The 22,610-nt window shown below is 39.5% G+C and overlaps 1 protein-coding gene and 1 long non-coding RNA gene across 5 annotated transcripts in view; one reads left to right on the top strand and one right to left on the bottom strand.

The window, feature by feature from the left end:
• Positions 1 to 1,864, bottom strand: part of RANBP3L (RAN binding protein 3 like) — a 31,400-nt gene extending 29,536 nt beyond the window's left edge. Inside the window, exon 1 of one of the 3 annotated variants that reach the window (XM_014875452.2) lies at positions 1,436 to 1,864. In XM_014875452.2, the coding sequence (XP_014730938.2) occupies positions 1,436 to 1,679 (244 nt within the window). In that variant the 5' untranslated portion in view covers positions 1,680 to 1,864. The remainder of the gene's footprint in view (positions 1 to 1,435) is intronic. The other 2 variants (XM_088156930.1, XM_088156931.1) reach the window with 2 other exon arrangements.
• On the top strand, positions 1,382 to 16,327 carry LOC148219910 (uncharacterized). Of its 2 annotated transcripts, XR_015799606.1 has the most exons (4): positions 6,269 to 7,020; positions 7,675 to 7,821; positions 14,801 to 14,881; positions 15,003 to 16,327. It is a non-coding gene; the product is annotated as an uncharacterized LOC148219910 (long non-coding RNA). The 2 variants fall into 2 exon arrangements; XR_015799605.1 differs by lacking the exons at positions 6,269 to 7,020; positions 7,675 to 7,821 and adding an exon at positions 1,382 to 1,514.
• The last annotated feature ends 6,283 nt before the right edge of the window (positions 16,328 to 22,610 follow it).

Genomic DNA, 22,610 nt, shown 5'->3' with positions numbered 1-22,610 from the left:
CTATCCAAAAAATTCCATCTAATACTCCCACTGTGGTTTATAGCATGCCATTTGAGAGATGAGATTTAAAATTTAAAATACTTCTCTTCAGTCATGGAAACTCAGCTGACAGCCTGTGGAAGTGTTTATAAATACAGAACATGTCACACCTAGTCACCTCTGTAGAGCACAGTTCTCATGTTTATATGGGTATCACATAAATGGGCATTAAAGTAGCAATAAAAATTACCCTATCTCAGAAATATTGTAACATAATTTCTGAGAGAAATGTAGCCCAGTTGGCTTTATTTCAAACATTAGAGAGAAGAAAATATTTCTGAGAGTCACATCACTGGAGTGTAATTCTAACAGTGAGACAAGACCAGAAGTAACTGTCTCACATGACTAGCAGGACTGTGCCAAAAAGCATAACCAAAAAAGTTACTTTAGAAACACTGAAACATCCCCCTGCTCAGAATTTTTAATCTATTCCAAAAGCCAGTAAAATACCCAATGCAAGGGCAATAAAATTCATAGGCATAAAATGTGTTACCCCTCTCATGGCACTGTACCAAATTTAAATTTCATAAATCCCTATGAGGTAGTGGAGAAGTAACTCTCAGGGGCTTTGTGCAGAAACTGAACTATACAGGTACTAATGTCATGATCCAACAACATTGACATGTCCTTAAATTTGAGTGAGCAAACTGTATGAGATATTAGGCACAAACTGAAAGGCTGGTCAACTGATACATCAGCCCAACCTCTCTAAAATGTATCAGTCATAACATCAGGCTTAGCCCTTGAAAGTCCTCTTGGGAATTTAGGTTCATTCATCAACCCCGGGGCTAAAAATGATTGGTGGCATCATCTGCAAAAAGTCCTTAATATTAGCAGTTGTTTTCGTTATGCATCCCCAACAGTTTTTAATGATACTGATAAATCTCTCGTAATTCATGGCTCTCCTCACTACCTAGGAAAGGGATTTTGCTGTCCACCTCTGTAGTCAGGCATCAATCTGAGGAGCTAGAGCAGGACAGTTTTGCTCTCAAGGTGAAGGGCACGTCAGGGCATGAACGTCCAGGAAAATGAGTTCTGCTTCCAGGTACGGCCAAGAATGCAATTGCTATTCTCACCCATTGTCAGGCCATTGTCAGCATTTAGGAAAGCTGCAGAAAGCTCAAAAGGCAGGGGAGTTAACACTGTCAGAAACATAGAGAGGCCACATACACACATCTGGTAGTGTCTTTTCGTCAAGTAAAATACGAATTAGAGATTTCCGACAGATTACCAGCAAAAACAATGCAATAAAAAAGCACAGGCAGCCAAGCTCTTGTTTTGCATTACACACAGCACTGTTACCAACCAGGCACATTCTTTGTGTTTATCCCATTCTCCCAGAAAAACCCGGGGAAACATAAGAGACGTGGAAAGGATAATAGCTAACAAATCCTACCTGTGAAGCATTCCTCCTTGGGATCCACCACGCTGCCACGGGAGCCTCGGCAGGGCCTGGGCATGGTCTGTTCTCGCAGGTGAGCAGCTTGGTCCAGAGCCCAGGGACCACCGGGCCAGTCTCTTCTTTTGGGGAGGTCGGGCACCTTCGCTCCCCGCCGGGGTCTGTCACAGCCAGCACAGGAGCATCGCGTGCCTGCACAGGAAATATTCCCTCTGCAAACAGGAATCGGCTCGTTTCTCATTATGAGCTCAGCCTAAGTACCCTTTCTTAGACATCTCTCTCTGTCTATGTACTGATAAATGTTATATTGGCCGCAGCTGGGTCTGGTAACCTGCCCCGCCTTGGAGCCAGCCAGCGAGCGCCCGGGACGCGCTTCCCGGAGCCAGGCAAGGATGGAGCGGCCGGCGGGGATGGGGCCAGCCCGGGGATGCGGCCCGGGGCGGCTCCTCGCCCGCGGGGCGGGCCATGGGAGGGGACATGGAAAGCCGGGCTGGGGAATGAACCCGAGGGAGGGGAGGGATGGAGGCATGGAGGGAGAGAGGGCGGGCTGGGAGCGGCGGCGGCCGCGGGCGCTCGGGCACGGGCGCGCTCCCGTCAGCGCCGTGCCTGCCGGCCGCGGCGGCTCTTGGCCCTTTTGTTTTTTCCGAAAGAGGATGAAATTCCAAGCGAGGTGGCCGGGCCCCGCGGTTGTTGCAGGCTGAGGTGAGCCAAGCGCGGCGTCAGCGCAAGGAGGTGTCGCGGTGCCTCCTGCCAGACTGGGCTGCGGGCTCTGAAGCCTCGCCCCAGCCTCCTGCTGCTCTCTTCAATGGCAGCAGACCCAAATTCTTCAAGTGGGAGCGATTTAGGCCATTATATATTGCGGGTCTGGTGTCAAGCTGCCTGTAATCATAACAGTTCAAGACAAAAAGGCAGGAATTCACTATAAGTTCTCCAGAACCGTATGTCTAGTCTAATCTAGTGTCTTCACACAGACAATATCAGATGTTTTACAGAAAAAAAGATGCCAGAAGTCCAAGAGCACACAGATGCTCAGTGATTTTCCTTCATTAGAGACTCAGTGTGCGTTGGCATAACTTCTAAAATGTACAATTTAACCCTTCTGCAATAGAAGCAGGGGCACTTATAGACTGGAGAAGTCCTCTAAAATCGAATTCCAACCCTTAGCCCAGCACTGCCAAGTTCCCCACTAAACCATGTCCCCCAGTACCACATCTACACATCTTTTAAATACCTTCAGGGATGGTGACTCCACCATTTCCTTTGGCAGCCTGTTCCAGTGCCTGACAACCCTTTTTGGTGAAGGAAATTTTCCTACTATACAATCTAAATCTCTCCTGGAGCGACTTGAGGCCATTTCTTCTTGTCCTGTTGCTTGTTGTTTGGAAGAGGCTGAGCTCCACCTGGCTATAACCTCCTTCTCTGGACATGCTCCAGCACCTCATTGTCTTGTAGTGAGAGTCCCAAAACTGAACATGGTACTTGAGGTGCAGAAACCTGAGCCTTAACTGTTAGAACTTGGTATTTTTGTGACCTCTGATTATATATGCCACCTCTGTATAAACCTTAATAAGTCCTTGACTTCTGGTGTGCACTTTGTCATCATACTCCAGTCACAGAATTGCATGATGCTTGTAATTTTTGTTTTGCAAGTTTTGTTTAAGTTGAATACTACCTTGTTACTGTTATGTGCAACAGTTCCCATTCTAGCTTCTGAACAACATTTCATTGTTTTATGCTTTTGTGATATATTCTAGTTATTTTCTTAGATACACTGTTTTAATTTTTTCCATCATTATTTCTTTTGAATTCACAAACACCCTGCTCCAGAGAGACATGGCCCATAGGCAATTGCAGAAAAGGTAATGATGCAGAGCTATGTCTAATTTTTCAGTGAAACCAGCTGTACCGTCTGACAACAGATACAGATATTTGAAATTAACACCTTTAACTCCTTATGATAGTCCTTATAGAGTTATGTGAGATCAATAGATAAAGACAACTGCTGGAGAAGGAGGAAGTATTCTGTGGAAACATCACATTATACTGTCCTGTTCTCAGATTCAGCATCCATCCATTGCTAGCCACTGCTCAGGAAAGGATTCTTTGGTGCCACTCATCATCACCATTCTTATATCCTTTCTTAATACTATATTCATTTTCCCTGTCAAACTCCTTTAAATAATAAAATCTTTAATACACTGTGATAGCCAAGTGAGTTCACAACATCATCTGAAATGGGCAACTAAAAGTAAAAAGAAAGGCAAAATAATTTGGAAATCATGAAGTCTTTGGAAATAATTTTTGACATTTCAACTATGAATATAGAAATTAAGCAAGGAAGTTAGCTTCTCCATAAGTAGTTTTTCATCACATTGTGATGAAATTAGTTTTGTATTAAGAGAGAGAGCAAAGTAAAAAGCAGAGTAGTTATCTGGGTCTACTCTTGGCTTGGTCACAAGATAAATTCCTTATTAGTTCAAGCTCCAAGTGGTGCAAGGTTCTTTGATAAGCAAAGTGACTATGAATCCTAGATCAAAGTCATTATAATTTAATCATGAGTCTAACACTTTTGTGAACACAAAGTTATAATAAACAAAACCAAGGGTTTGCAACTAGTGTTCAGACAAAATCCTGAAAATGCCTGCATATGCCCTGTTGTCACTGACATCTCTGGCACTCTTGTCTGCAGACCAGTTTCTATCAACAGAACCTCCAAGGACTGCACAGATTTTGGGAATGGCAGCATGATGCACTCACATTCCTCCTACTCATCCAAAGATAACATTTAAAAATTCCTTATTTAACATGAATAAAGTAAGCACAATACATTCATTTAAATTTACAGATACATTAATCGCTCAACCAAACCATTGATCTGAGCATTCTCCACTTATTAAAATTTTAGGAGGGAATATAATTAATATCGAATTTGGTAAAAGTGCTGTTGAGGTTTCACCCCAGCCAGCAGCCAAGCCCCAAGCAGCCACTTGCTCTGTCCCCCATTCCCCAGGATCAGGGAGAGAATGGGAAGGGTAAAAGCTGGAAAACTTATTTTATTTTGAGATAGAGTATAATAGGAAAAGCAAAAGCAAAGGAAAACAAGGAGTTAAGTCATCTCTTCCCATGGGCAGGCAGGTGTTCAGCCATCTTCAGAAGAGCAAGGTTCCATCAAATGTGAAATTACTTGGGAAGACAAACACCGTCACTCCAAATGTTCCCCTTTCTTCCCTCTAATCTAGATGCTGAGCTTGATGTCACATGGTTTGGAATATCCCTTTGGTCAGTTTCAGTCACCTGTCCTGACTGTGTCTCCTCCCAGGCACTCCCAGCTTCCCTGCCAGCATCGCAGTTCAAAAGCAGAAAAGGCTTTGGGTCTCTGTAAGCTCTGCTCAGCAATAACAAAGACATCTCTGTAGTATCAACCCTGTGTTCAGCACAAACCCAAAACACAGCCACTTTGAAGAAAATTAGCTGTATCCCAGGTGAAACCAGTGCATTCACCTCCTGCATCCAGAACATTGTTAATACATCGAGCAGGGCTGACCCAGACTTGAGCTCCGAGGAACACCAGTGCTAAATGGTCACCAGTCAGCCTAGTCCCATTTGAGCCCTGCCATCCAACCCCTTCTTCACCCAGCACACTGTGAGCCTGCTCATCCCACTGCTGGACAACGTGCCCAGGAGGATGCTATGAAGGACAGAAGTATCAAAAGTACTCACTAAAACCCAGGAAAACCACATCCACTGCCTTCCCTTCACCCACTTCACAGGTGAGCTTCTTGTAGAAAGATACCCGATTAGATGAACATAAATTTCCCTCTGTGAACTCATGTTTCCTGTGCCTGATGGTTATATTGTTCTTTAAACGCCTTTCTTCACCCCTTGTAGGTTCTTTTTTCCTGGCACAAACATCTAAGTAGACACAAGCTGTATTTCTCCCCAGCATATCCTCTGAATGTGCAGGGCAGGGGAGCAGGGCTGCTGTAACACTGCACACAAGTGCACACTTGTGCAGTCCTCCCAGGGCCAGGGCTGTTCCCAATGCATTTCTCCACTCTCAGCAGAAGCACACACTCCCACTGCTAGATTTTTAATGTTGAATTTTTCCTTATTAAAGCGTTTATTCTTTAAATAAAGTCACAAAAATATGAAGTCACCAATCCAGCTAGACAACCCACTCCAAAATCGTTGTGCCATCCATACACTGTTGATGTAAACGTAGAACAGCTGCAGGCTTCCAATGTCTAGAAAACCCACACATATTCACGGGTGATTTCCCCAAAGACAGCTACTTTTTTAGTGACACCAGCCAATTTTTGAGTCATTCTATATGAGCTCCATATTGTAGAGTATATGAATTTTTCATCAGGACATGATGCAGTACTAAATCAAAAGACTTGCAAAACTTTATCTGAAAATAATCCAAACACACATGTACAAAATAACTTTTACTCCAGAGCCTAATTTTATGATTAAATTTGAAATATTTGGACCATTCTTTTAAATCACTCATGGTATTTATTTTGCAAGACAATTATATTTAATTTGATCCAACACTTTGGAGTACATAATGAGTGAGTATTAAGCAAGTCATTCAACACAGTAAAAATCTAGTAAAATACTTCTGACATTTCTGGATTTCAGAGGGAAATCAAGGAAGGAATTGTCAACAAGTACTGTAAGATATGTTAAGGTGCCCAGGAAAACACATTCCTGTTTTCTGTAATCAAATTCCTGTTTTCTTCAATTGCACCTGTCTAATTTTAGGCACTCAAGTAAGGCATCTAAATTAAGAGCCCATTGCTCTTCTTCTACTCTGTACCTCAGAGAGGGCGGTTGCTGAGATCTGCCTCGGAGGCAGGACAACCAGGTTCCTTGTTAACACATCCTTTGGGGTGGATTAAAGCAAAATGGTGCTTTATGAACAAATGAACAACTGCATTGAAAAAAAAATGTAAAGGAGTATACAACTGGTCTGGAGGATGTGATTACCCTAAGAGAGGAAAATTGGAAAGATAAAAATGGGGAAAGAGAGAGAAGATAAGAGATAGAAAGGTATCACCACCCATGGCTCCAGCCACATGTGGGTGATTGTGGTCTGTGGTTGTGATATGGAGCCCTGGTCTACTGTGGGTGAGGACCCGAATTGGAGTTTTATAATCCTGGTTTTCCCCATAAATGCCCCAGAACCTTCACCAGGAGTTCTGTCCATGGACAGTCTGATTTCTGGAAGATTCTGGAAGTGTGGTGGCATCGAGAGGAGAGGGTGACAGTGTGACTGTCTGTGTATCTGTTGAGTAATCTTCCAGAGTTGTGCTTTGTCAAAGTGATGGATTGTGGTGTGGGAAAGAGACCAGCAGAGAAAAAACCTCTACCCTGCCTCTGCAGAACCTATTGCTTAACAGCAGCTTGTCTTTTAGTTCAAAACCAGCTTATTTAAGGTAAAACTCACCTGGAAGGTGCAACTGTTTTGCTATAGTGATTTATTCCACTGATCTGAGCTGCCTCTGGACAGACACTGTCCCTTTACTGACTGTGGAAGGAGCATGGACTCACAAGGATTCCCTTCAGACAACTGCCAGGTGAGAGAGATGAATAATTTCCTGTATAGTCCACACTGAGGCAACTGAACTCTGAACCCTGTGGAATAATTTATGATAGCTTGTGCATAAAAATAAATACTTTAAAAGCCAAAAGCTTGAAGTATTTTTAGAATCATATCTACTTTTTGTATGCATTAGAATGCTTACTGCCACTTACTATAAAACACAATAGACAGGCCTTCTTCTTAGGCTTTTTTTTTTTTTTAAATGATAGTTATTTGGAATATCTTTGTGTTCAAATATAAGGGTATAAAGAATATTTCGTTGTTATTCTTTGTCTATCTTTATCATCCATCAGATGTATTTCACAGGGTGTTATTAGCAGCATGGCATTGCAAAATGCAAAGTCTGATTCTGTGCTGCATTGTTGCTATGACAATACTGCATGTTCTGCTGTAAGTGACACATTAAATTAGCTACGTTCAACATCCTGGCAACTTTCCAGTGATTCTGTAATAGATATGCCAGGACAACATTGGCATTACTTAATACAATGTACAAAAGGCTTGGTTTTAATTAACCTACCTCCAGTAATTATTGAAAGACAACTGAAGGAGAACTAGGGCATGAAACTCCTGCTGTGCTCAGCAGGACAGGATCAGAGCATGAACTGTCTTGTTTGCTCTTCTCGAGGAGAGGACTGGAAAAGGTTCTCTGTCTGCTCTACCAGCTGACCTCAAGTCATGTTAACAGACACCTCAAAGATTTCTCTAGGAGCTGGTCCAGAGATGGAACTGAAATGATGAAAACGAATGAAGAAGAGACATCTAGGAAAGCAAGGTAACACTGATTAAAACAACAGCTAAATGAGTATGCCACTAGGTCTAGTGGTGCACACATGCCTTGAAAGTTATAATGAAAACCTGCTTTTACTCAGGAATAATTGGGGGTTTTGCCTTGCTGTTGACAAGTACAGTATTCTCTTTTGGTGTCTGAGTTTTAGTACACCCCTTTTTCACTGAGTTTCCATTCTCTTCTCTGTTGACATTGAACTGGGATTCCTCCTGGGATAGGAAATGGACTCATTACCATCAAATACAGAAGCACAATGAGCTACAAGCTTTACCTATAAATCTCTTTTGTATGCTGTGATTTATATATGTATAATATTTCAAATATCTGTAAAGCTTTGATTGTAGTGCAAAGCTGCATTCGAGTAGCAGAAAATTCACTGATTAACAGGCCACTTATGTTTAATGATGCATATGGTGAAGAATGTGTCTTAAATTGAAACCACTACACTCTTTGCAGTAGGTTTGCATCTTCTTTAGCAGTGTTTTGTGTTTTGCCTTCATCTACCAGCACTGTTTAATATCTTTGTTAGCAGCATGAACAGTGGTGTTGAGGGCACCCTCTGCAAGTTTTCTGAAGACATCAAGCTGTGTGTAGCTGTCCTAGGGTACAGTAGCTTTTGAGTAAATGCTAAATGGCAAGAAGAGTTGTTTAGCATCACAAAAAATGATGCCGCTAAATAATGGATAAAGTTATGCTATTAATACAATTATACCTTGAAAGTGCATACATTTTAAGGACAAGAATGTACAGAAAAGGATCACTTCTGTTATCTGTCAGGACAAGAGCAAATGGATGAAGGCGATAGAAAAATTGTTTTCTATTTCACTATTTCATTATGTCAGAGGAGCAATTTCCCAAAGGATTCCCACCCATCAGATGGAAGACAATTACACTGTTCATATTTGTTGAAAATAAAAAAGGCTGGAGTCCTTTGTGCTCCTGGAAGGGTTTCCATTTGGCAGCTCAGTTACCAAAAACCTTCAGCAGATTATTGTGCAGTAGAACAGACACTTTTGATGACTACTTCAGACTTCAGGCAAAATTAGGTTTTATTATCCATTGGGTTATCTTTCAAACATTTACAAATTAGATGACTGAATTGTAAGAATCAATTCAGTTCCTTGTGGTCCCATAGTACTACATTTTTATGTATTTTCCTTTGGTTCTTTGCAAGTACAAAGTGGAACACAGGGCAAGAATAACTGAAATTCTTTGCTGCACTATGCAGGAGGTCATGAAATGTTCAGAATTACTCCTTTTAACAATAATCTCTATTAATCTGTAAATCAATGAATAGCAAAAGCTGCTTCAGCTGTTAGGACTCATTAGTGTTTTAGCACATGCAGAACAATCCTTTCTCACTTCTTTTGCTTCTAGAGACATGCAGAGGAAATTCCTTAATCATTTTTTGAGTGCAAAAGTTGTATCACTATAACTATTCAAATTGCTAAAAGTAGTGGTTTTTTTCCCCTGGTGGGGAAGGAAGTCACATTCTTCAACTCAATTCTCATTTGGGAGAGGAATAAAACCATACAGTCCCTTTCTACTGCTGTGATTAAGTCAAACTAGGATATGATCAAACCAAAAAACAGATAGTGCCCTTTGCCAAATCTGATGTTATGTTACAAAGCCTGGGTAAAAAGCAAAGCCTTCATTCTACAATGCAACAAAATGGCCAACTAAATGAAACAGTATTTCTCTAAGAGTGTTGGCAAAACATCTCCCTGCTTCAAAGGTGATTAATTTGTAATTTTTTAAAGCACAAGAATTGTCTGTCAGTAGCACAGCACATGAAATCAGTTAGCTAGCTGCGGTCAACATGTTTCATGATATTTTTTACTAGAACCTGAGGCATCTAAAGGCTAGAATCATATAAACTTTATTAAAGTCTGGAAAATACTTTTGATTTCAACAAGAGACTGTTCAAACCCTTAATAAATCCTATTAAACTTACTAAGCTCTAATTCCTTGAAGCAGGCAACCAGACAGATTTGTGATATGAAACATGAAGTATTATTTGTGTCACTCTTTCACCTTGCTTAAATAGAGACTGGCTAGTCCTTTTTGTATAAAACACACATACACAATTCAGTCATTGTTTTTTTGTATTACTTCCTGTGTCATTAAATTACCTCGGCTTATCCTGTGGACTAGATTTTCTCATCTATAATTCATATTTTATTTTTTTTGGATTCCAAACCCTTTCGAGTTCACTTGGAGCTGACACTCAAAGCAAACCTTGGGTTGTTTAAGCCTACACTAAGTGAAATTATAAAAAATATGAAAAAAGAATGCAAGCATCATATTTTGCACATCTCTGATAAACGGTGAAATCTCCCTGGTTTGCCTCATGTTTGGGCTCAGTTTTGACAGTTTGGTAGTGTAGTTTGTGCCGTGACCAAATGGGCAGGTCCCAATGGAAGGAAAGGGAATTTCAGGCACTGCCATACCACACTGTGGTGCCCGAAGCTTCTTCCCTTGGCAGACCCTGCCGTGCAGCTGCCAGGGCACTGCAGGACTGCCACTCTTTAGGTGCAGCTCCTCTGCCTGTTTGTGAATGATTTTCTCGTGTTTGGCACAAAACATAGAAAGAAGGTCACTCCAACATCCTAAAGTGGCTGTTGGGCATTGCTGATACAGACATGGCATTTGGCTGCCCTGAATTTCCTCTTAGTAAACCAACTTACTGGGCAGAGAAACTTCTTCAAGCCTCATGAAAGCCACTGTGCTTATATAATCTCTCTATAAGTGAATGATTTGCTTTGGTTTTGCTTTCAGTGTCAATATCTTTATATTACTTTACCTTTTTTTGTGCATGTACATTATGGATCAAGTAACTAACTACTCACAGCTGCCAGCTCATGGTATTTTACAGTAAACAAGAACTGAAGGAAGCATTTCCGAAAGAATAGGTTTTTATGTGATAGCTGTGATACAGTACACTAAAATTACTGTAATTAATGTTACTACTGTGGAAACTATTACCTTACTATCAAATGAATTTTTCGTCATTAGACAAACACAAACAGGAACAAAGCTACTCAAGCTGTATTTTTATTATCGTTTATTCCAATAAAAACAGAGCACCAAGCAGGCTAATACACAAAGCTAGGGCTGCAATCAAAAGCTGCTGCTCAATGTTAGAGTCAAAAGCCTGATTTGAGTGACTGAGACTATAGCAAATGTTGGGATTGAGAGACTTGGCTTTTGTGTAAGAGATCAGGAAGTGAAAAGAAAATCAAGGAGAAAGAGAAGTACTTACATTCTTTTAAGAGAAAACTGGAGCAAATCAGGAGGTAAACTCAAGTAGTTTTGTCTCTCCTAATCACAGATGCTTTGTCAGTTTCCTCTTTAATTACATGGAGATTATCATAACAAGAATAGTGGATAATGACAGATTTCACTATAATCCAGAAAGCTTTCATTCTTTAATAGTGTTCACAGACTTCCTCAGTATGAGTGGACATAAATTGCCAGGGAAAAGAAAATTATAAAACCCACAGCTACTGAGATTAAATAATAAAAGTTAAAAGGCAGTATTGTAAAATACATTATTGTGGGTTTTTCCCAAGAAAATATGATGACAGATATCTCTCTTTGTGTCATTCCTATAAAATAAAATGTTTCCATGGTCTTAAAATATAAAGAACTACTTATTTGTTTCTCCATAACTGTACTTAACTTCATTGAAAATGAAGTTTGAAATACTTTATGTGTGCAAAACTAGGAGAAATTAGAGCTAGATAGTGTTATATGTTATAGCACAACTCTGTTAAGCAATTCAACAGACCATTTTGCTGTTCAACGTATGTCCTGAGAATAACTACACCTGTCTATAATAGCTGAGTGCTTCTGCACCGAGTCCCAGCTCAGATAACAGCTGCTTATCCTGAAACTGCCCAATAAAACCCCTAAAACTGAGAAAAATATTATTAACACAATAGACAAAGAGAACTTGGAACACTGCCACCAGACAAAGTTTCAACAAGACAGCAGTAAATGTGTACAAATACTATACATAGGAATAGCAATTATATACAGTCATAAATGAGTAAGGAATGAATTCTTATGACCCAGTGCATAAACCACCAATATATTTGCAGGAGGTGGGAATTAAAAATACCCAACTGAGGTATGATGGAATTGCATTCCTGTGAAGTTCACTCAAGCTACTTTCATGGACAGAATAACAGACCATTTGTCTCATATGTGTCTAAAACTATCAGTCTTAATGCAGGATCTGACTTTTTTTAAGTCTTTCATTTAGATTTGTGTGAAATCTTTTGTGAATCATTGGACTTCTTTTGATTTGGAAAGCTGTGTCACTTCCCTACATGTTAAGAATTGTAATATATTAGTCACACAGTGTTATTCCTCAAAGAAACTGTTTCTGCTTCCTATCAAAACCCAAGTTTTCTGATTCTGTGATTTTGTTAATACATATTTTGTGACTTCATCTATCAGGTGACTTTTGCTAAAGACTGAACATACTCTGATTATAGGTAGGTAAAATAATAAATAACAAGGTAGGTTGGGAAGAGAAGGAGGAAGCCAAACAATTGAGGAAATTATCTGCACAAATATTCCCCTCAAATTGATTCACACATAAGAGTATGGGAAAAGAAGGTGCTGAAATAAATGAAGGATTTGGAGAAAGAAGAAAACCAACAATTTTAGACCTAACAAGTTAATGAAAATTAGAGGCTTACAAGGCAAAGTATCCAGGTCAAGGGCAGGGATAGAAATCCAGCTTCTAGGGACCACTTCCACTTTGCTACATTGTAGAACAGTGCTCCATGATGTAAAATCATGAATCAGTACTCTGTCAACTGGCAAGGCTTCCATAGAAATAAATGGAGCTTTATGATTTCCAAAAGTTTATCTGGTAATCTAGCCCTTTGAAAAACAGAAAATCCTAATAAGGACACAGGCAAGAGCTTTCTTCACCTCCCCAGTTCAAATATACCATACCCTTTTAATATTTCTCTTTAGATGTGCATCTTCTTCTTCTTTTGAGGCTGCAACTCTGGTTCCTCACTGGGGTTAGAATATGAACTTCTTCTTGCCTGTGTCCTCTGAATTTTTTACCTCTTCTCTGAGGCAGAAGTAGACCTGTACTCAGAACTCAAAAGCTTACTGCTTCAAAGAAAGTTATCTTGACTATCACTGTCACATCTGGACACTAGATTGTAAACTCAAGTTATGTAAAGAACTTGTTCTGTACTATTGCACCTGTTCTAAATATCTGTTCACAGATACACTATGGAAAAGCCACAGCTCTCAGTCTGGAAGACTGTTCAGATCCAATGCCACATACACTCTGCAGCAGTCAGGGGTGCAAGAGTGAGCTCATGAAAATATTCATCTGCAGCAGACTAAAGTCGTCAGTGTAATGAATTCTAAGAAAAACAGTGATTTGGTATCTTCCAGTCTGTCATAGTATTAGTCAAAAGCTGGCCAACCCCTGAAGGGAATGCTGACCAAAGACAACTTGTGCAAAGTCACAGGTATTGAAGCAGGGCCAGCTCTATGAGGGAAAGTACAATGGCTTATAGTACTTACAGGCATGGAATCCTTCCAGCCACCTTCTTTAGGGTATTAAAGACCCTAATTCTATTTACATTCCAGTTAACTGTATTCCAGAAGTATCTTTTTCACTGTTCTTTACGCACCATTATTGACTACATTTTTAACACCAGAATTTGTGTTTAGGATTTCTGGAATAGAGGAAAAAAAAAAAAGAAAAGGCAACTGCTGTTACTGTTTCAGGAATCTTCATTACCTTCTGACAGTCAGTGCAAAATTCAACGTCTTGGCTTTGTGAAGTTTCTGTGAGAGTGTCTACATGGAATGTTGGAGTACATTGCCAGCATATTTCAGGGAGATGGCAAAACCAGCAAAGATCTATGATATAGCTGAAGTGTTTTTACTACACAGATGTGCTCTCAGAATTTGTTGTGTATCTATACTGTCAGTTCATTCAGATGGAACCTATATCTCTAGCTATGTTTCTTTCTCACCACTGTTAATACTAAAAAACCTTTCCATAGCTAGAGAAGCATTTCATTTCAAATGCATTTTCATTCAAAATTGCCTCCTTTTGTGCTGTGATTTCATTAACCACTGTCTTCTTTCCATTGAAAATGAATTGCCTATAAATAGAAATTACACTGTTTTCATCCTGACACAAATAACTGAACAGTCAAGAACACAAGAAAATGTAAAAGGAAATGGCAACTTCACAGACAAACAGTAAAAGTAGGATAGCCTGTTTCTTTTTTCTGAGTCATGTGAGGCAGTGAATTCAAATTGTCAAATCTCACTGCCAAGAACAAAAGGGACTCTTCAATACTCAGGGTTTTAAAACTGTGTTCAGGATCCTTCCTCTCTCAGTTTTTTCTGGTTTCAGTTTTAAAGAAATTTGCAGACCTGTGTAGATCAAAACGGAAAGAGTGGAAAGGTCTTGATTGATGATGTGATGAGAGTGTATTGTAGCCTTCCAGCAGGCATCTGTCCTTGTCTCTGAAAGGTCAAGAAAGACCTATTTTCATTTTGTGTAGTATTGTGCATTTTGCTTTATTTGTTTATTGAATTAAAAATTTCAAACTTTATTCACATGGATGTTTTTAATGGTATCCAGGAGAGCTCCTTTTTGTCTACAAGGGACTTCTGAGTTCCTCAGAAAAACAGTAAAAGAATCAGAATTCAGTATTATTGCAGTTTCAGCTACAAAACTTAACACTGGTGACTAATAAATATTTTGCACTTGTAAATCTGCCTGGAATAAGACTTTTCTTATTTCTATTGTATCAAAAAGACCTACTGTTTGTCCTTTCCCTGTAGGAATCTTTAAGGGATTTAAACCCCTTTGACATCCATTAGGTGATGAGTACTTAACTTGGTTAGGCTCCTTTGAAATCCTAGCCTTACATTCTGAAAGGCTGACTGGAACTTCTCTTTGCAGAAATAATTAACCATCTAGTGCCCAGCCTTGGAATTTACGGTGAGCTGATACAAAAAGCTGAAGGAAACTCAAGATGAAAAGGTATTTATTGGTCATTAAACCCCTAAGCTTAATGAGTTTTATTCTTGTCAGGTATTCCCTAGTGTTAAATGCAAATACACTTACTTGATTCATAATAACTTGGCTTGTATTTCGCTTTTAGGATTTGGAAATGAGATTATGCTTGTGGCAGTGAAGGATATACAAGTACAAGACATCTTTCCTCTCAAGTCTTTTAAGCAATTCATAGTGTGTATTTCTTGTGTTCATTTAAATGTAAATAAAATCTCGTTAAATAAAATCTAGAAAATATATTTCCTGAAGCTTTAGTGTTAAATCAAAATTCATTATCTGATCAAAGCATATGATTTTCTGTGAAAGTCCAGCAGATTTGTTTTGTGAGTTTACCTCAGAGAAGAAAAAAGGTAAATTAAAACAGAAACTTCATCGATTTGCAAAGAATTTGTTTCCCTACACAACAGACTGTGGACACAGTTAAAAAACAGAACAAAACAAAACAGAACAAAACAAAAACCCAAGAAAACAAGTGTGAGGCTAACTATGTAGAAATACACTTTTAAAAAGTCTCAAAGATACTGAGCTGAATGTGTTTTATATCTCTACTGGATTTGTATTAGATCACTTCCAAGGATTGATCCAGATATTAGAATCTGTCCAGATGATTTTCTGATTATTTATATAAACATGAAATATTTATCTGTATCCATAAAGAAGCCTGAAATATGAAAAACTATACACATTCACAGTAAAGCAGGATCTCTATTAATGAAATGTATCAATTTGCATTATAATAAATGACAATTATTTGTATTTGATAGACCAAGCCTGTTTATACCTACATTAGATAGAATGAAGGAATATTATTAGGAAGAGCAGCTTAAACAAATAAAGAAGAAGTAAAAGAAGAAAACATAAAGGGAATAAAAGTAATAAAGGGATGAGTTAAGAAGCAGACTGTGAGCAGGAATGTTAAGTCTCTCCCATGTTTATTCAAACACCTTTAGGTGAAAGCATCCCTCAGGCTCCAGGCTGGCCTGGGAATAGCCATGTCCATTGTGACAGTGGAGCCAGAGGAAGGATAATAAATTGTGGCAGGAGATGCTCTGTGAGAGCCCTTTGATGGTCCTGTGAGTACTGCAGGCCAGGTCACTGCTCCTCTCTGGGGGCTTTCAGAGGTAACACTTCACCTTGCCATCCCTGGTTTCCCAGTCTGTGGACTCATGGCAGATGCCTCTCTCCACAGGTGGTTACAAGATGGAGCAAACCTCCATGGCGAGGCTTTCTTATCTCTTTTCTTCTGTTCCTAAACAGTGACTTCAGCCCACACATTCATGGACTCTGTTACTTACTCTGTCTTGGCTGAGACACTTGCCTGTGCCTTACTGTCCTGTATCTTCCCAAAGCACAACACAAAAGAATTCAGAATGATCTATGCTGGGAGATCGTGGTGTTCCCATGAGGAATTTAGGTGCTGTGTCTCTCCTAACCAAGTCAATTGAAATATGAAAACTTGGGAATGACTGAAATGAATGATTGAAAACTTCTCTGTAGACCCAGTTTGACAGTCTCATGGACCATGAGTTCTGGGTAAGGGAGAAAGCCTAGTGAAATCCCCCATCCAGTAGGATTTCGTTTTAACTTTGTAATTTTTCTCCTAGATACTGTTTACTGTTTTCCCCAAACTGGACTGCTTTCAGACAGCCTTTTATCTTCTCTGGAGCCCAGCTTCAAGCAAGAGCATTGGGAATGCTCGTCTTTGATCCCTGTTTTACATGTTTTGGGAGTCTGTTCTGCTCCCAGTTTAGGCACTGTTAGAAGGAAAGCAATGATCCTTTGTCCTTTGTAACGTTAAGCTCATCAATAAAGAGTATGGTCTTACACAATAGAGATTTTTTCTCATGAGGTTGTGCCCTACCTTACTGTCATGACAGACGGTATTGAGATGGGGCAGAATGTAGAAATCTGATTTCTCAGAGAAGCCAGTCATTCTGCTTCTTGCTGCAATCACTCTGGTAGATGAATGGAGCGAAACAGTATCCTTTATATATGATGAAATAGATCACCTTTCAAATGTACGTATGAAGTTGGATCAAGATGGTTATTTAAGGGCCTTGATGAGATAATGAAATTACTCTTGAATAAAATTTATCACCCAAGGGCATTCAAGGCCACTGTGTTGAGTGGATGAGACTTAAGTACTCGGCAGAGCCTTATGCCTCTGGGACAGTCCTTGGAAGTGATCTAATACATTAGTTTCAACATAGCCAAAGACACCCCAATCATTTTACAATACAGCAGAACAGCTTTAATGCTTGCTGGTTGATTTCTTGCCAGACAATAAAAAACTACAGAATCATACTTTGAGTCATTCATGCTGTTTTGCTTGCGTGAAGTTAACATCTTCTGCTCCTCAACCAAGTGCTACCTCAAACCTACTCTACCCAGAATAGTGCATTATTGCTGTAGAATCCCAGGATGGGATATTGTGTGTGTCTCAAACACCCACAGCCAGATGGCTGTGAGCCAAGCAGAGTTATGTGGTAACAGACAAGGACTGTTGGTAAAAACAAAGAATTGCGGGTAAGAAAGTGCTGTGAGAAAGAACAGGATGTGGCTGCAGAAGGGAACACACACAGCAAGAGCAGCACATTTAGGGATAAATGTGCTTGTCCTGGCTCCTGGGAATAAGCACAACACAACACAGCACAGCAGGGATGAGGCCAGAAGTGAGCATGGACTCTATGGGGGATCAAGACCACCCAAGACCCCCAGAGCCTCTGACCCATTTCCAGAAAGCTCTGAAAGAATAAACTGCACAGAGAATTGATTTGCATAGAAAGAGAGAAACTCATCTCCAGGGCAGGGAAACCTTTCTATACAAAGGTATCTCCATAAAGCCAGAGTGCATTCCCCAGGATCCTGGACATCCCAGTGGCTCACCTGATGCTGGAATCAGGAGTGGTGATGTCTCTTTCTCCCTCTTTCTTTCTTTCTCTCCTTCTATTCTGCTATGGGAAAGACCCAAGCAGAGTAGCAAACTACACCTGCATGAATCCCTGAAGTACAGGTGAAAATAGCAGTTTAGTTGAGCCTTTGCATGGATCAAGCCCTGTGGTTCCTCTGTCTCCTCTTGTGTGCCTCTGCCTGAAAGCTGCATCAGGGATACCCTGGCTGGTGAGGTAGCAAAATTAAATGTACTCTTTGCATTTCACCTGTGGTTTTGTGGTTGTTCTGAGTCCTGAGTGCCAGCTCACACACTCACGTTATAAATGTTACCTGTGCATTCAGGTTCTTCAGTATCACCTGTCACAGACATACCCAATCACCTTTGGAGACATTCTCATTCTCTCTCATGCTTCCTTTCTAAGGGGAGTCAAGGTTACCTGTCAGTATTGCTCAAGTTTAACTAAAAGGCTGAATATAAATTATCATTCTCAATCATAAATTTATCAAGAATATTGCATGTTTCTAATTAAACAGATTTCAGCTCTGGAGTGTTTAATAAATGTGAATATTAAATACATATATCTTAATCATATCAGTGGTTCCAATCTCTTTGTATCTCCAGCAAATGTCAGTCATAAAGAAGGCCAAGTTCTCCAATGTTTTCATGTTTTATTCTGGGGTCCTGCTCATTTTTAAAACATAAATGCTTGAGTGACAGAGAAACTGATGCCAGATTTGCTTTCTTCTTCTTCTTGCAAGTCTTGTTTGAATTCAGGATGATCCACTGTTTCACAATAATATTATTGCATAACTTTAGATACATGATCTCCCCATATTTTTAAGTCAAAAAACATCTATTTTGATAATGTTTTTTTACTACTGTTCTATTGCAAATAATTGGGGCTTGGGCGCCTAAGATCTCTTTTTAGCTTCTACTGGTTTAATGTATTGATTTGTGTCCTTGCAAATGTGTGCGTCCTGCCCAAAGTCCTGGGTATCTGTAACACCAGGTTTTCCTTTAATAAATCATGTTCTCAAAAAAGGAAAGAAACATGACAACTCTTGATACACCTATATTGTGACAGAATATACATTACTAGGAAAAATGGATACTTGTGCTGCCTCAGATACTGAAAAATACAGATTTTTGTGATTAAAAATAAGAAGGCATCACATAAATTACATTCAGTATCGACTCATTCAAAGTAAAAGTCCTTTGACAGCTGCCCTTGTTCAAAAACGTTCACAAATCTAATCTGTTAACAAAAAGCTCACAAATAAATATTGGTAATAGATCATGTGATTGTCTTACAGGCAGTCTCTACTCAGAAGTGTACAGGAATACCTGACTGAGAATTGCTAAGAAGATCAAAGAAGCAATAAGCAATTTACATATGTGAATGAGTGGATTGCCTGTTTTCCGGACTATGGAGACCAGAAAGATCCAAGTATTACCTTATTCAAGCTTGTTGGTGAAGTCAGCATATATACATATATATCCACATATATGTACCTAATAGCTGGCACATATTACTACAGCAACCTAATGAATTTGCAATTGCAAATCAGGAATTTGATCTAGGTAATATTACTCCTAAATCAATTATTAAAGTTTCACTAACTTCACCTATTTTATCTGACCTGACCTATTTCATGCCTTTGTTTTATAATTATGGTTGTGTCACCTGCATGCCATGCTGAACACATCATGGTAGATTGTGTAGGTTTGGCAGTCCCATGGGATATTGCTTTTTGTGGACTTCTTGTCATTTGGTTTCTTTAGAAAAATTAGATCTTCTCCAGCACTTCTTTCATTGAAGTCTTAATCTGTCTGCAGACTAAGAGACAGCACTAAGGGAAAATAGAGTTTTGTAATGCTATTTGCAGTTAGAAACAATGCTTCCATGGAATTTTCTGCAAAGGGGAAATTAACTGAGAGGGTATGTATGATGCAAACGCAGCATAAATCACAACATACGTTTGTGAAATAGCAGTATGTAGCTTAAAGTACCATCTTTGCTGATGTACCTCCTTTACATAATTTCATAGTCAAACTGCCATTTTAAGAAAGGGCAGAAAGTCTTTGTTAGCTTCCTGGAATCAAAATGCTTACAGTATGATTGTAATAATATAGCAGCCATGCTGTATAATGGCCATAAAAATTATTCTGGCACCTGCAAATTCTGAACCAAAATTTAAACATCTACTTAAACTACATAAGAGGCATAGAAATGTGCCCAGTTTGGACTAAAAGAAATTTTAAAAATCTATGATTAATTCCTTAACAATTTTATTATGTCTTCATGCTTCTTATGTGCAATGGTTCTTTTGTAGTTCAACCTGCCTTAGACATGCTTTCCATACCAACAGTCTTTATTAGTGAATAACCGAGCTTCCAGGGGACATGCATAGTTCAACTGCATGTCATTCTACTGTGTACTGCTGAACTGAGAAAACATTTCTAAAGCTTCTCTTTTTTCTATATGACTTCCATATGTTTTGGGGGTTTTTTTTCCCCTAGATAGGATCACTCTGTGGGTTGTGCCTGAGAAACTTGGGAAACTTTTGCTGGATAAAAAATGGCAGGCTTATCTGATAGATTATAGACCTACTGCATAATATGTAGCAGAAGAAAAGAGAACAAAAGGTGAGAAACTTCTCTTGTGGTCACCTGATTACACTATTTCATTAACTAATTAAATGATCCTAACCATCTATAAGCCTGTGTTGAATGAGATTCTGGGAAGCTGAGGAAATACTTACAAATGGTTTTTGTAAATCTTATCAGGAACAACTCAGGCTTACTGATGGTTCTCTTTTCTTACTTCTTTTTCTCCATAATGCACCTGTGTAACATGTAATAGGGATGGGTTCAGCTGGAAAGCTCAATACCAACTTAATGACTTTGATTTTCCAATGGCTTTATGCTAACTGTATTCATACGTATGCAAAAATTGAAATGCCACCAGGGGAAATCCAGCAGTTTTTTAGCTCTTGCATCATCTCCAGCATTGCAATCAGGTCCACAAATTTGTGCAGCTAAAAGGAAAAGTCAATCACAGACAAAATTACTATGTCTGTCTTATTGAAGGGGATTAAAAGAATGAGATAATCTTCTCATTTTAACTCATCTACCTTGGGTCCCAAATCAATGGAAAAAAGACAGCTGACAGTGTTTATCTCCATCTTCAGTTTGGCCCATTCCTCATACAGTGCTGGCTGAGCTGTTCACAGAACAGCTCTTTCAGGAGCAGCCTGACTTGATGTCAGTACAGTGCTCTACAACAAATTAAAATCAGTCATGGGTTTACTTCAGGTGTGCTGCAGACAGCTGCAGAGGGATTTTCCAGCTTAACATCCCCTTCTAGCAATCCAGTTCTTGTGCAGGAAGCCACCAACTGGTATTTGAATATGGCAACTACAGCCTAGAAATCTCATATTAATGTGGAGCTGAGTCAGTGATAGTTGGTTTTAATGCAGTGGCTCATGGACTGGCTCAGATAAGGAACAAATAAAACACTTTCATTCAGCAACAAATAAAATTCCTGCTACTGAAAAGGTGACTTCTGGTGGTCCAGCAGAGCAATAAAATTCCAATCACTTGAGTTGCCAGATTTGAGGTTTGGCTGTGACCGTTGTCAGAAAAACCTTGAGTTACTCTGTCTGTGCTGGTACTACCATGCTATAGGGGACTTATCCTCCTAGAAACTAACCCCCAAGTTGTTGTCAATTTTGTCAATAGTTAAAAAATCACCCACCACAATTCTGCCTAGAGAGCCATAGAAGATCTCTGGTGTCTTTACTGATGAAGGCCTAGCAGTGTTAAATTGAAGGAGTAGCTTTTTGTCACAAAAGCTGTGTTAGCTGCTGGTGGATTGTGCTGGTTTGAGCCATAGACGAGCTCTCTCCTGAGTAAACAGCCAGCCTGAGCTGAAAGAAGAGCTGGGGCTTCTAAGGGAATAGATTTAAAGCAGGAAAAACACTCACATTATGAGTCAAATGAACTCTGCTATAAAAATAAACTGAGTGAGGCAAAATGTCACTCAAGAGAAAACATACTGGGATTTATTTCTGGGAAGAATGGAGACCATGATATGAAAAGATTTCTCTCCAGGATCCCCTTTTGTTTGCTGTTATCATTATTTTAGTAGAACATAGAGACTAACAGACCATCAGCAAGTGGAAAGTTCATACTTGGGAACAGAGGACAGGTAGCTATATGACATACTGGTTTATTGGTTATTCAAGTATTTAGGCTACATTGTCACAGAGATCAGCCATGCCCTGACCTTACTCTGTGATGTTTGTCCAAAAGTCTTTCATTTCTGTCTCAGCTATTTCAGAGAGCCCAAATTCTCCATCAGAGAGGGGAATGAAAGGTGAACCTGCAATAACATCATCATTCCCCTGCTTGAACAAAACTTAAGAAACCTTGTTTGTTCTGGCTTACAGTGTAGATGTGCTGTGGCTCTGTGCTTTTATGAAAAACAGTCTCATTTCTAATCTATTTAATGTATTTCTGATCCTTCTCCACACTTGAGCCCTGTAATTGGGGGTTGGAATACCTGGAAAGCTGGTCTTGGTTACAGGCACACATAGTGACAAGTAAATGATTACATTTTCTCTATCCCCACCTCTGTGCTGGGGATTTTCCACTACAGTGTCTTTGCTAAGGGAAAGTTTTAAAATGGTAGCAGAGTCTCGAGCTGTCTGATTTTAGTGCTGATAGAATGGTACTTGATTTGCTTGACTAAGGAAGCTGCTAGCAAAAAAATGTTACAATTGGCAATTTACTTGTCTCCAT

Source organism: Sturnus vulgaris, chromosome Z, assembly GCF_052056855.1.
Source record: "Sturnus vulgaris isolate bStuVul1 chromosome Z, bStuVul1.hap1, whole genome shotgun sequence".
Classification (NCBI taxonomy): Eukaryota; Metazoa; Chordata; class Aves; order Passeriformes; family Sturnidae; genus Sturnus; species Sturnus vulgaris.
The sequence above is the reverse complement of the archived record's forward strand: the minus strand, read 5'-3'. Positions and strand labels throughout refer to the sequence as shown.